This window comes from Cupressus sempervirens, chromosome 8 (assembly GCF_028749045.1).
Source record: "Cupressus sempervirens isolate cs-2001-9-10 chromosome 8, ASM2874904v1, whole genome shotgun sequence".
In the NCBI taxonomy this organism is placed as follows: Eukaryota; Viridiplantae; Streptophyta; class Pinopsida; order Cupressales; family Cupressaceae; genus Cupressus; species Cupressus sempervirens.
This window is the reverse complement of record NC_143125.1, coordinates 178,765,539-178,780,876: the sequence shown is the minus strand read 5'-3', so window position 1 is coordinate 178,780,876 and position 15,338 is coordinate 178,765,539. Positions and strand designations below refer to the sequence as shown.

Here is a 15,338-nt window from a genome sequence, read left to right as displayed (position 1 = left end):
GGTGAAAGGAGTGAAACCATGATGAATACACCATCAACTTGCTCATAAATGACACCTTTGAAGGAGAAGATAATGGATGATAAGCATAGTTCCTCTAAACAAGGAACCTTAATATTAACCTTACGCTTGACAATCTCGATTAGAATCAAGAATAGAGACCTTTATGAAGATGGAACCAACATTAAAGCTAACCAAGATGAAACTACTGCCTTATCTAGTGTCTTTAATAAATTGAACAAAATGGTTAGAATCTCTAAAGTAAGAGTCAACAAGATGGGAAAATAGTTTGGCAAGGAAGCATGTCACGTTATAAGTTGGAGAACCAATGGTGTTTACGATGCATTTCAATGAAATGTTGGCTTTTGGATCTTGAGAACCACATAACTACAAGGTGTTTACTCCTTAGCAAAAACACAGTTCTTGATGGCACCATAAAAAAGAGTCAAAACTGTATTTGTGTGATGTTTTTTGGTTTGTTGGTTTGTTGGTTTGTATATTTGTGCATGTGTTCATTGATTTATATATTTATGTTTGTGTGCTGATTGATTGATTTCTATGTTTATGTGTGCATTCCTTTATTTATATATTTCTTTGTGTAGTTGTATATTTGTATGTGTATGTGTGTTTGTCAATTTTTTTTTTCTTTTTTTATGTTTGCTGATTTCTATATTTGTGTGTAGGTGTATGTGTGTGTGTGGGGGTTGATTCATATAGTTTTGTGTAGGGTGTGTGTGTGTGTTTTCATTGATTTATGTGTTTGTGATTTGGCCAATTGATGTGTGTGTGCGTGCGCGTGTGCATGTGCTGGGAGTGCGTGCGTCTTCGTTAATTTGTGTTCTTGTTTTCATTAATTATATGTGTTTGTGTGTATTCATTGATTTGTATATTTGTCTATATTCGAGGATTTACATATTTGTACGTGTTTACTAATTTATATATTTATGTGCTTGTGTATGTGTGTTCGTTAATTCATACGTTTCTATATGCTTGTTATTTTATATATTTATCTATGCATTTTTGTGTTTGTTGATTTGTATATTTATGCGTGTTTGCTCAATTGTATATTTGTATATGTTTCCCAAATTAATACACAAATATATATATGTGTGTGTGTGTGTGTGTGTGTGTGTGTGTGTGTGTGTGTTTGCTTATTTATATATTTTTCTGTGTTCCTAATATATTGTATTGTCTTAAAATGGAAGTACTTCTATTTGGGAGCTTTTAGCTATCCTTTGACTTTTAGCTATCCTTCGAGTGGTCTCTCTCTGTGCCAATCTTGCTTAGATTTCTAGGTCATCGCTCATTTTTATGCATGACCCTTTAGGTGCTATTTTATCACCTTTTTGGTCAAATCTTTTGACAGCTGCATTATTTACCAAAGCTTTCTACACTTTACCCTAGATCTTGGGGGTCCGGGATGTGTGTGTGTCATAGTTCTAGGACTCTTTAGGAGTCTTCCCAACTTTGAGCCCAATATCTTTGATTGAGTTTGAGGTCTCCATACAAGAACTCACTTTAGCTGGGACTCATTAGAAACAAGTATTTTAGTGCGTCTTTATTGATTTTTGTCAATTCTTCAATATTTTGTTCAGTCTTGACTTGACTCAGTCTTGCCAAGTCTAACTTGAGTGAGCCAAGTCTTGTTTCTATGACATGTTCATTGATTAATATATTTGTGTGTATTCTTTGATTTGTATACTTGTGTGGATATTTGCAAATTTATATATTTCTGTGTGCACTAATTTATATATTTGTATGTTTGCTAATTTATTTATTTATGTGCATGTGTGTGGTGGTTGACTTATCTACTTTTTATGTTTTTGATATAAATTTGTTGAAGTTTTCTAATTTATATATATTTGTGTGTGTGTGTGTGTGTGTGTGTGTGTGTGTGTGTGTGTGTGTGTGTGTGTGTGTGGGCGCGCGCTAGTTATTGGTTCATATAATCATTTAAGTATTTGCTGATTTATACATTTGTGTGCATTTTTTGATTTATATAGTTGTGTGCTTGTTTGTCGATTTATAAATTTGTTTGTTTATTTTTTGATTTACATATTTGCATGTGTTTTTGTATTTGTTGATTTGTGTGTGTGTTTTTGTTGATTCATATATCTACATTCATCGATTTATTAAATTGTGTGTGTGCTTGATAACTTATATGTGTCTGTGTGTATTTAGTGATATACATGTGTTTTCCTTGATTCATATATTTGTGCATAATTTTTTGTTTCATTAAGGAAAAAATGGGTTTTGAAGGGATGTGGAACCCTTTAGAAATGGGCGCTCAATGGACTTAGAACCCATAGCTAGGACATTGTCAAAATATAAAATGGTAAAAACAACCCGAGACAAAAATGCATGCAAGACGAACAAGGAAAGCCCAACTGACCTTTACACACAAAAACAAAAGTTGCAAGCAAACAACTAGAGAAAGGACTAGAAAAAGACTAGCCCCAACACAACCCATCAAGGGTTGTCAAGAATTACCTTTAATATTCCCCTTGTGGGAACAAAGAGTCATATCAAACAAGGGCTTACAAGACTTGACCTTCTTTCCCTCAATAATCAAAATCTCTTTCATCTTTGCAACCTCAACCAACCAAGCCAAAGAACCTAAGATATTGCCAACACAATCTTAAGAGACAACACCAATAACATTCCTCTGAATAGGCGAAGTGCAACCACCTAAAATGATAGCCCTATCACTAGTACACATTCACGATAACAATAGGAGGAACCACTCAACTATTCTAATAAATCCGTTCAATAGATTTGATAATAGTTTAAGGAGATCAAGACACAAAGAATTTTTCTTAGCCGCCTATGAGAGATTCCTTTTAGTTTTAGATTTATTCACTACCATATAATGTTGTACTAAAGCTCCATACCACCATGAAGGTGTCATTCTCATTTTCTCTAAACCACATTGATCAACCTCATGACTTGTTTTAAAACATCTTCTACACTTGAAGGGAATCCCTTCATAGTCCAATGTTTGAATTTACCTACCTTTCGAAGATCTGATTATATTTTAGCAAGCGAACTCTTAGACACATCCGTATTCAGTAGGATACGGGTGTAGGTGAAATGATAAATATCAGACTATTCACCATTAACCATCAAGAAATCCCCAACAACTTTTCCTAGTTCATCTAAAAGGGAATCTACCTAAAGATAAAAGGGGATATAAGGAAGTCCAAATCATATAATAATTATAATAAACATTTTAGAAGGTGGATTGAAATCAGTGTGCCATGGTTTTATCATTAGCATAAATTTATCTTCTTAACTAATGTGATATTTCTTTTGTAGCAATGTCTAACTCTACAACAACAAACCCCCTTGCCATAGAGAAAATATGTATTACACAGAGGGGAGAGGCTCCCAATGTAGTGAGATCCAAGCATGTAGTTGAGGGAGGCTAGGCCAAAAACCCATAAATTGATAGATCACACCATGAGAGGAGAAAAGAAAAACATTATTATCTATTTTCTCTTCTATTTCCATTTTTAGATGAATGGTAAAAACGCTTTGAAACAAGAATATCTCCAACATCAGAAGAATGCCTTTTCACCCTATGTGGATCTAAAGTACGAACATTATGAGCTACAACAACACCATCCCTAGAGGAAACCCTAGTAGATGTCATCCACTTGAAGTAGTAGCATGAGAGCAAGTAGGATCAATCAAAGTTGTATTGGGGAAAGTGTCCTTGCCCATGCTTTGCAATTTGTTGTTGATACTATTTTTCTGGGTAAAGCTGAGGTAAGAGAAGCTAGGAATCTTAAAAAAGCTCTCAACCTCTATTCCTCTACTTCTGGTCAACTGATAAATTGAAATAAGAACTCTTTGTATTTTATCAATACTCCTATTTCTAGACAGAATAAAATTGCTAAATTTTTTGGGTGTTCTATAGGTCCTTTTCCTTGTATTTATCTAGGCCTCCCTTTGGGGCCTAATCCTTTAGAACCTTTTTGGGATGATCTTGTTAAAAAATTTAACAAGAAGTTGGCAGGTTGGAAGGGTAATCTTTTGAGTCAAGCTGGTAAAATTACTCTCCTCAAGGCTTGTCTCCAAAGTATTCCTACTTATGCCCCGAGTCTCTTCAAGATTCTAGCTAAATATGCTGATTCTATTGACAAAATCCAAAGGCATTTTATTTGGTCTGGTTCTGACGAGAGGAAGAGAATGACATTAATTGCTTGGGAACAAATTTGTAAGCCAAAAATGGATGGTGGATTGGGAATCAGGTCAGTGAGAAGTATGGATAAAGCTCTTCTTGCTAAGCAGGGTTGGAGAGTTTATCATGATGATAAGGAATGAAGTACTATTTGGAAACATAAATACCTCTGTAATGCTCCTTATTTATCTGATTTTCTTTCTTATCCTAATGTTTTATCTCCTTTTGCTATCTAGGGAGCTGTGCAGGGAGCTAAAAACATTTTAAGAAAAGGTTGTTCTTGGAAAGTGGGTAATGGGCATAGGATCAAGTTATGGGATGATGCTTGGATCTTGGATCATCCTCTGATTGAGGATTTTGAGGATAGAACTCAGATTGACAAATGTAAACAAATGTTTGGTACTCTTGTGGGACATTACTAGATTAATAACAAATGGGTTAATTTGACTGAATGTAATCAGGATTTTCGTAATACTTAATTAATCTTGAATGCCTTTAACCTTTATCCTGATATTGAAGATAAATTGATATGGGGTGATGATACAAGTGGTTATTTTAAAGTTTCCTCTATTTTCAAAATTAAGGAAAAAGGTTCTCGACCTTTGTGGACTAAAGCCTGGATAAAGGGTCTCTCCCCAAAAATTAATATTCTTTTTTCTAGATCTTGCTTCAAAACAAAATCCTTACTTTTGATAATTCATAGAAAAGAGGAATCAATGCGGTTAACATATGCAACTTGTGTAAAGAGGACTACGAAGACAGTAACCATCTCTTCTTAAATTGCAGTCATAGTAAAAAAGTGTAGAGTTATATCCTAAACTATTGAAATTTGGATTGGGTTCAACACAACAAAATTGATCAATGCTTCCAGAGTTGGACTTGTCTATCCAAGGAGGGTAATACTAGTTTTTTGTGGAGAATTACCCTGCCCCATCTTTGGTGGGGAATTTGGAAAGAAAGAAATAACAAAGCATTTAGAGACAAAGAAATGCCTAAGTGGGTTTTTGGTCATAACATAATCAGAGCTATCAAGGAAAACTTTAACTCTCATAGAAGATTTAATGATGAATTCCAAATCAATAATCCAATGCAAAATAAAGGCCTTAAAAATAAGATAGATGATCAAAGATAGAATGTCAAATGGAAGTCTCTACCTATGGGATGGATAAAAGAAAACTTTGACGGTGTTGCTAAAGGTAATCCTAGCAAAGTAGGTTGTGGGGGGGTGTTGAGGGACCATACTTGTAGAATTGTTGATGCTATTGCTATTCCTATTGGGATCTCAACTAGCCATAAAGCTAAGACAACAACATCGCTATATACTATGAGGATCGTTGTGGAAACTAGTTATCAGAACCTTTGGATGGAAGGGTATTCACCAAATATCATTAATATGCTCAATAACAAGAGCCCAATCACTTGGTCTATAGAAGCCAGTATACGGAAATAAAAAATTTAATGTACACATTTGATAATGTTATATTTTCCCATATTTTTAGAGAGGGAAATTCTTTGGCTGATTGGATTGCCAACCAAGTTGTCTATTGAGAAAACAAGTTGAGGTGGCATGCTGATCTATGTAAGAGTGTGGAGTTGACAATGCTAGTTAATAATGACATGACATATGCGAGACAAGGAAAGATTTTCTAAGATTGAAAAATTTATGAAAAAGAGTGGTGGGTTTACTGAGGACAGATTGAGATTCCTAAGGAAGTACCAAATTGTAATTATGATTTGCGCTTGGCACGTAAGTATAGTTATTAGCTCCTCGGTAATTTGCAATTCATTACTTGTTTTTCTGGGTTGTGCTTCTCTGGTTTCCTATAGAGTTTTTCAAGTTTTCGAGATGGGCGGGGAACCAAGAAAGCAAGAGCCGAGCAATTGCAAAGCTTGGAAGGCCAAGAATTCTGTTTGGAAAATTTTGCAAAAAGGTAATGTGACAACCTATTTGGAGCTTCTCCATGGTTATAGACCCCATATTACGAAAGCTTTTTTCAAAAACTGGTTTGAAGACAAGGTTACTTTGCATGGGGTGAAGACAAGGTTACTTTGCATGGGGTCACGGTGTATTTGATTGAAGATTTTATCGTTGAGGTTATGGGGCTTCCAAAAGAAGGGTTAAAATTTAGTAAGGAAACCGACATCTCCAATGTGGCCTTCAAGAAATTTCCAAAGACAAAAGTTGAAGAGAAGAATTTGGAGAAAAACGGGGACTTCTACGAACTGAATCAAATAAAAGTGATCTGGAGGGATGTGCTGTCTTGTATCCGTGAGTACTTTATTCTTGATGGTAGGGCTAAAAGGGTCCATAAATTCCACTTTGTTTTCCTAAATCATTTTAGGCACAAAGATAGGATTTCTTTCTCGTTTTTTCTAAATTACTCTGTGCTTCTTAGCCTTTATGCACATAGAAAAAAAGAGTCTCATCCTATGTTGCATGAAGGATTAATTTTTCTTATTGAAAATTATTGTAAAAGTAAGGATATAAAGCCCTCTCTTGTCAATGAGAAAAGAAAAGGGACTGGTAGTGAGACCCACCCTAAGAGAATTAAGGTTGAAGGGGCAAGTGTAAACAAAAAGGTTTCAATACAGGAAAGGAATAAGAAACATGTTGAGGAAATAACGAAGTTTGAGAAATTGGACAATAATGAGAAGATGGATACGAAAAATGATGAGAAAACATAAATGGGGGATTTTAGGTCCAACCTAGATGAGTACTTTGGGAGTAAAGGGGTGTTTACTGGCAAAGATAATGTCGAGGGAAGTCATGATAGAAATATGGGGTTGAAGAACCACGTGGAGGAGGAGGATAAAATGAGTGATCACCCTTCACATAATGCCAGCTAGGTGAATTTGGAGGAGGAAAAGGGTAAGGAGAGTGAAGACAAAGACCCTGTTGGTAAGGATAATTCCCATAGTAAAGGGGTGAATGAGGAAAGGATGGAGAATATGGACATAAATACTGATACCCAAATTAATATTGTTACTTCCTCTGAGCCCAGGAATGTGGATGAAGGGAAGAATGATGCTAAGCTCTCCTTTCTTCACATTGCTAAGCTCAAAGCGAACACTTCTCTTAAGGGTGACTCATGGATGTATAATGCAGTTATGACTCTGGAAGAAAAAAAGGGGATTATGTAGAGAGATTTGGATGTCGAACGGGTTAAGATTACCTAGTTGGAAGTGCATAGCGGTAAGATTCCTGAAAAGCTAAAAGAGTATCTGCAACATCTCCATCACCTAATTAAGTAGAGTGGCCTCAAAATGGAACATGTTACTTCTAGCCTTTGTGCGATGGGGGCTAGTTTGGGAAAGAAAAGTAGCGAAGAAATCATGTCCCCTAGAATATGCTGGAGTGGGGAGTCTTGATGGGCCAAGCAAGAGAACAAGGTAGAGCACTAGGAAAAAGGTGGCTCAGGCTCTTGGGGCTCCTGTTCCTTCGTTTGCTAACTTCATCCAGAGTACTGCGGAAGTAGGTAAAGAGGTGGCAACATAATCAAGGAGTTGCTATAGGTGCGGGTTGTGGATTGGGTGTGCTGGTTTCTAGTTGGGGTGATTTCGTTGGTTCTTTCCTTTTTCCATTCCCATTTGTTTAAAAGTATAGGTTTCAGGTCCTTGTAAAACCTGGTTGTTAAGTTTGGTTTAAACTCTTGGTTTTAGGTCCCTGTAAAACTTGGTTTGAATGTTTTTTAACTTCAGGTTTTAGGTCCTTATAAAAGTTGGCAGTGCTTTAATGGTTTATCTTTCGTCTTTTTGTAAAGGGTTTCAAGTCCCTTCAAAACTTGATTTTACTGTAATCTAAAACATAGAAGGAGCTTGAGAAGAACATGTCACTACACAAGGGAAAATTATAGCCAAAGAAGCATCTCACCCCTTTTTCTTTATTTCATACCAAGCATCTCAACTAATTTCTTAAACTCTTATTCACCACTTTTGTTTCTCCATAAGTCTGTGGGTGCTGTTATCAACTAAACTTCAAGTCTATATTTAGTTTTCTCCTCCAAAAGTACTTAACAAATTTAATCAAGAACTGTAACACTTATACCTTTTTAACAATTCTTTAGTGAATTCACCACATTTACCATCTCATGTCTTGTGCATGCATAAACAACTTACAAAATCAAATTGTAATGACCTATAGATCTAATCTATGAATCACATGCATGACATGTAAGTACATAACACAAAGATTAGGTTACCCAGAAAGCGTCCAAGGTGAAGGTAAAATTGGGGTGGGGATGACACCCACAAATCTTCACTACTGCAGTAATAATGTTAACCTATTAGGGCTACAATGTTTGACCATATATGATGATCTACCCTATGAAGGGTCTGCCTTGTTAAAGGCTGTTAAGATTGTTAGGTCGTACACTGTGAGATGATTTTACACTTACAACAAAGTAATGACTCAATTAAGTGATTTACAAAGATATGTTAAGACCACTTTATTAAGAGATTATCCCTGACTCAATCTATTTTAACTAATTTAGTACTTGATTTGTGGTTTTCTCTATTAAGATGATTTTGGATCTCCTCTCTTCAATCTGATGTGATTAGATTTACTATCCTTCGCTGCATAGACAAGGTTGCTAAATAACAAAACTCGTTTGCCTCTTCTGCAATGTTCACACTATCACATTTGTTTTGCTATGTGATTACACAAATAGATTGTTCTCTCCTTCTCATCACATCACCATACATCATATTAGGTTCAGATCTGCTCTATTTAAAGATTCCATAAAGAGTTTTCTAGATGCTTCCTTATTTGACCTCTTCATCTGATTGGTTAATCACAACATATAGGGATCTGTGTTCCACGTAATAAAATATGTAATAACCTCTGTAACATCTACAAGTATTAAATATCTTGTCAATATCGACTTGAAACAATTTACCTCAAAGTTTGTATCATTCTTGACGTGAATGTCAATTCTGCATTTCTCGAGACTTACTGTCTTTGGTACTTCGCTAGTGATGCTCGTTCTGTTTTGTGCTCGACACCTTCTGTGTGACTCAACATCAATATGCTTGAATTGCTCAACAATCATTAGGTTCGGCTTATACTGAAAATACTCAGTGACCAAATACTTGCTCGACTTCTATAGAGCTTAATATATATGTTTATTTACAAGTCTATTTGATGACTTGACCTATATAGCGTAGCTCAGTTGCAGTGACGACCTTCTAACTCTGCCTAGTATATGACTAAGTGTTTGACACTAATAAACAACAACAATTAGAGATACCAACATGCAATATACCCTCTAACTCATCCAAATCAATAACTTAGACTACAAGTACATCTTCTACTTCTTTATCAACTTTTAGGATTAAAGAAAAACACATATGCTCATGCTTCATGCCTTCTAGAAACTATCTTCCATCAATTACACATACTCTTACAATATTATATGCATTTTCCTTTGTTTCCTCGAGCGGCTTCGTATTTTGCCAAACATCATTCTTTGTTAAAGAATAGATATTTGCATGTGCATTCTGTATTGCATGCCAATCAATTTTTCAGTCTCCTAATAATAGATGACAAACATACATAGGCATAATATCCCACAATACCTCAATGTGATAGTTTTTCTCTTTTAAACTTTACAAGACATTGTTTGTTGACTAAACCCTTGTGATCCTTCTGCAACCAAGAAATATGGTAGAGATTTGGATGTTCCCTTCTCACTAACTTTGTTTTTTTAATCATAGTTTCCTAAAACATGGTTATCCATACTACCACCATCAATAATAACATTGCTTACTTTATCATTACACATACCTCTTCTATGAAACATTTTTTTGTTTTTCCTTTTCTCTAGTTCCTTCTCATCCTTTAGCAAGTGTCTTCAGTAATAAGGACCTCTCCTCTTTCAGCCTCTAGAGAATATGACAATTCAACATCTTCATCTACATGTGCAACTTGTGCATTGACAATTGGTTTTCTATTTGTCCTTCCTCGATGTTGGGGACACTCGAGCGCTTTGTGTCATCCACATTGAAAACACATCCGACAAAAACCTTCTAATCAGATGATAGGAATTCTTCTCTCTAATTTTGACTACTATCCCAACAACATACAACCCAAAAAAGAAATAAACAAAAAATTGCAAGAACCAAACAATTGAAAGAAGGAAAAACGTATTTTCTATTGTCTCTAATAAAATGGCATTACAATCTTCTTAAAATAACGTGTTACATCCATGTGGGCATTTTCATTACAATAATTTGCAATCCAGAGCCACCATATACACCATCATAACTAACCTAGTAACCCACATTTCTCTCTTTATATTGGGAAGCCTTACAATAATCTAGAAATTGTAACCCCTTCCCATCTTTTTAAGTCGAGCATCTCTATATTGTTTTCTATACATTGTGATATGTCTAGGATATTCCCTAAACGACATTGAACACTAATTAGAGTGTTCTAAGGAAATTTACTATTTCTCTTAAAGAAGTGCAACTTTCAAAGGTCATATCTTGTGAACCATTACTTAATTGGCTCAACCACCCAAACAAAGTTTGACCCCCCTTTTAGAGCCTCCATTACGGCTTCACTTAGTGAACATGAATTATAGCACATGCATTCGTGGCATACTAAAGAAAGCCCTATTAAAAAAAAAATGTCGTAAACTCCTTTTTTGTCACTCCCCTCCAATACCCACCCAATACCTACCACATCTACTTTCTTATATAAATCCCAACCCAAAATAATCCTCGTCCCTCGTTTTTGTCAGTCTTAAATCCCCCAAATGTGAACCCAGATGGTATTCTATGGCCCTTTTAGTGTAGACTGCATGAAAGCCTCTAAAACGTTCAAAATTGAATTCAAAGTTTTTGTACCACATTACCAAACATAAAACTATTAATAGCTTCAAAAAATGACTTTACGTTGCCTCAAAATTTTAATGGTAGACTTATATATCCAAGATAAACCTCTACAGAAAACATTTGGAATAATCCGTCCTCAAATGAACAACTTACTAAAATAAGTAAAATTGTCAAAAATATTGAGCCTTCCAAAGATAACTCTCATTAAGAACCTAGAAAATATTTTTAGGTGATGCAAGTTTCCTCTTACAAATTAGAGGTTCCTAAATCAAATCTAGATACATGCAAATGCACAAATCTATAAATCAATGAAGACGTACACAAATATATGAACTAATGAACATAGACAAAAATATGTAAATCAACAAGCACACAAATATATAAATCATTGAAAGCACACGTGCACACATAAATATATAAATCAATGAGTTCAAACCCAAATATATATGTCACTCAAGTCAGACACACAAAAATATACAAATTAACAAACACACAACACAAAAAGTCACAAATCAATAAAACACACACTTATAAATAAGAAAAGACGCACATAAAAAAAAATAGCAAGGACAAATAACCTATTAACCAACAAACATAAACATGTACAGAAGTACACAAATAAATAGAGTGGTGAACAAATACGTATAAAATATATCAGTCAAAAAATACAAACATAAATGTACAAATCAACAAACACACAAATAATACAAAAAAACATGAAGTTTGATTGTAGCAACTATCCCTCTAACAAGAAGTTGGATTCATGTGTGAATCACTACTCATCAAACGTGGATCAATTAGTTTGACACAAAAATTACACAATTAAATCCTTATAGCAATATGACAAATTTTGGATTATTCAATGTATCATACATTTAAAACCAATGGACGCTATGATCAATTTTTCTTAGAGCCTCCCCTAACGCTACAACACTAGCGAATGAAGAAATGTACAAAAATTGATAGGTAGTTCGATTTATTGTACTACTACCGTTCTATGTTTTGTAATTGATTTTTATGATATTATCTTGCCATAGCCCATAGAATATAAATAAACTTGATTTTGGACTAAATTATGTATAAGTTTTCCAAATCCACATTTTAAATGACATAGGGATCTATCATTAGGAAAATAATGTAGAAAATGTAGAAGTTATTTCCTCTAAATCCAAAGCCTAAAGAGGAAAAATGACAAGCTATAAAAAAATGCTTCAATTATCTCAAAGGGCCTCTTCACTTTGACATTTTATATAAGTAATCTAATGAAATCTCCTAACCAAATAGACTGATTCTAATTGGTTATGCTTTAACTCTTATTTCAAAATAACTATAATAGTATAAAAAGAACCTATAAAACATAATTTAGTTATCCTCCTTTAATTAGAACATAGGGAAGTAGTTAATACAACTTGTGAGTTATGTGATTACAAAGGATATGGGTTGGTAAATGTAGCTAATGGGTTGATAATTGTAGCTAACATTAGCAAGCTCAATTTTCTACAGCAACCAAAGTAATCTCGAGATGGTGAAGAACCCTATCTTCCATGCTAAAAATAAACATATTGAAGCCCATCACTATTTGTGATTTGGTTGATAGAAAAGGCACTTTCTTGAGGAAGTCTCTATGCAATGCAATGCAATGTGTGATGTGTCAGGAATACAATCACAGTAACAATGCATGGTGACATTTGATATAACTATGAAGCTAGTCTATCTAAATAATATGTGATTCAAGACCTTACTATGATGAAATGAATAAATTTTCTCTCTAAATTCTTTAATTTATTTCTTAGGATGTGTAAAGAGTTTTCTTATGTGTCAAATTTTAATTAAGTTCTTCTCAAAATAGGAAAATACTAAAATCACCTTGAAAAGGTAAAAGGGATTGTGTGAAATTGAAAATATAAATATATAAGTGCTGAAAAGGTAATTTTTGTATTATTATCTGAAAATATCATTTGGGTGATAATTACATATGTTAAATTTAGATTGGACATGCCAAAAGGTCAACTGCGACTTGTAAACAAAGTACATGATGATTTTAATAAGAAAAACTAGATTTTGTATATGATCACTCTTCTTGAGTGCAAATGCAAAAAGGAAATTAAAGAAAGGATTTTGTGTCATGTTTTAAAAAGGACACATATTTCAGAATTATATCATTTTTTCGATTAAAAGAGCTTGTAGAAAATTTCTTAAATCCCTTTAACTATTCTTGATGTTGGGATGAGATTTTATGTTAAGGTAAACTCTTTTGGTTTTGGAATATTGAGAGATTTGAGGAGTGCTTGCATAAGGTGTTGTGTGATTTGCTAACCAGTTGGTTTCAAACTTGGAAGGAAGATATTTTTCCTTTTTATTTACAAGTTGAACTTATTTGACTTTAGAATAATAAGATATGATGTCATTTTTTTCCTTGAGCATGGGAGCTTGTATGTATTTTATAAGTGTCGAGGTTCAAATATTGTGCAACTCCCTTAATTCAGGCTAAGTGCATTTTATGACCTTTAAATGAAAAATTAAAAGGTATATTTTGATTCAATGTTTTTTTTAAAGTGAACTATTTTGTTGGTGCATAGTTAGGAATATAAAAACTTGTGAGTAGGTAAGTGGTAGGGTCTTGTGTGTATTAGCAAAACCTTTTTGAGATCCAATGTAGGAATCAGGTTCCTTAGAGTGTGTAAGGTGGGATAATAGGTAGAAGGTTTGAAGTGTTTACTACTCACCAATCTTGGGAAGCAAATTATGAAGTAGAGTGTTTCTACTTGCTCATTTTGGAAATTATACTATAAAGGAGTGCTCTTTTTTCTCATTTTGGAATTTATGGTGCAAAGATGATGTGCTCTTTTTCTATTAATCTTGAATATTCGAGTGCCAAACTATTATGCTTAATATTATCACTTATGTCTTGATTTAACTTGTGATATCAACGTGCCAAGGAAAATGGGCACTCCATGAAAACATTATACTACTATTGTCATTATTCTTGGAATTATATGTGATATCATATATTGAGAAAATTATTACCAATTATGTATTTTATCAATGCAATTTAAGTGTTGTGTTTGTATTTTCTATCCACATTACTTGTTTGCTAAACATGGCGGGAGTTGATAGTTGGGATCTAAAAAGTCTACTGTTAGACTTGTTTACCATTACTATATAAGTTAAGAGCTAAAAGAATCTCATATACTTCATTAAGATCAACTTGGAACTTAGTAGATCTGATAACTTTTAATTTTTCATCCATTAATTTTGTCTTCCAAAGAAAAAATGTAAATTGAGAAATCTTGTCACTTTTTCCAGAAGTGCAAAGTTCTAATCTACCTCTCTAATATAGCTACTTGGAATTATTTTTTTGAGTGTAGAGTAGTAATGATATGTATATAATCTCAATCTCTAGTTATAATTCACTCACTTTGGAAAAATGAGACCAGTCTATGATATCATTTGTATTCCATCCACTATTTCCTTGATGCTATCTGGGGCTCATAATTGTTCATTCCTTTCTTGGCATGAAAACATGAATGATAGGTTGCAAGTATTCATACCTATCCCAACCACCTTAATAATATCTTAATCATAGTCTTCTTTTAGATCGTAAAAGCCAATTATTGAGCTAGTCTGTGTTGCTTAGAATGTCATTCAAATCTCTCAAATTAGTCAAGGTGAGTCAAAACAACATAAGAGAAAACTTTGAAACTTTAGTATCGATGTATAACTCATCATTAGGATGATTCATATATGTTGGTGTAAACAAGTATTTACTTATTACACTTACTTAAGTTTACTTAGGTTTATGCATTATTTAATTATTTTGCATTATTTTATTTGTGAGACACTTAGGAGTTTGTGCACTCTTGTGAGTTGTGTTGATGACATCACAGGGGTCCGCACCTCTTTTAAGCACATGTTGTCTACAACATAGGAATCTTCTACACACATATGACACTTAGTCATTCTTATCCATTCATCTAGAATGTTGGATAAGGTGCTTAGTTGTCTTATCTCCTGGATGTTTCTAGAGACATTCTAGGTGCTTCCTGAGAGGCCTTTATATACACACACTCCTAGTGTGTTTGAACATCACATTCTGAACAGAGCAATGTATTCAGACATACTCTGATTAATTGATCATATACATTTTTGGTCTACCATGTGCTTGTGTTTGAGTTCTTAGTTCCTGGGTGAATTTTGCCCTTAGGCAAATTCTTACAATATATACACTACTAGGTACATATAAACAAGGATGGGAGAATGCAGATGGAAATATTTAGAATTGAGAGGAATATTTGTATTTGATTCCAAATTAAAATTGTAAAGG

The 15,338-nt window shown here is 33.9% G+C and overlaps 1 protein-coding gene across 1 annotated transcript in view; it reads left to right on the top strand.

The window, feature by feature from the left end:
- LOC149542143 (thioredoxin-like 4, chloroplastic) overlaps window positions 1–12,795 on the top strand; it is a 148,495-nt gene extending 135,700 nt beyond the window's left edge. Inside the window, exon 5 of the mRNA XM_089797179.1 lies at window positions 12,518–12,795. Within this exon, the coding sequence (XP_089653305.1) occupies window positions 12,518–12,529 (12 nt within the window). The 3' untranslated portion in view covers window positions 12,530–12,795. The remainder of the gene's footprint in view (window positions 1–12,517) is intronic.
- The last annotated feature ends 2,543 nt before the right edge of the window (window positions 12,796–15,338 follow it).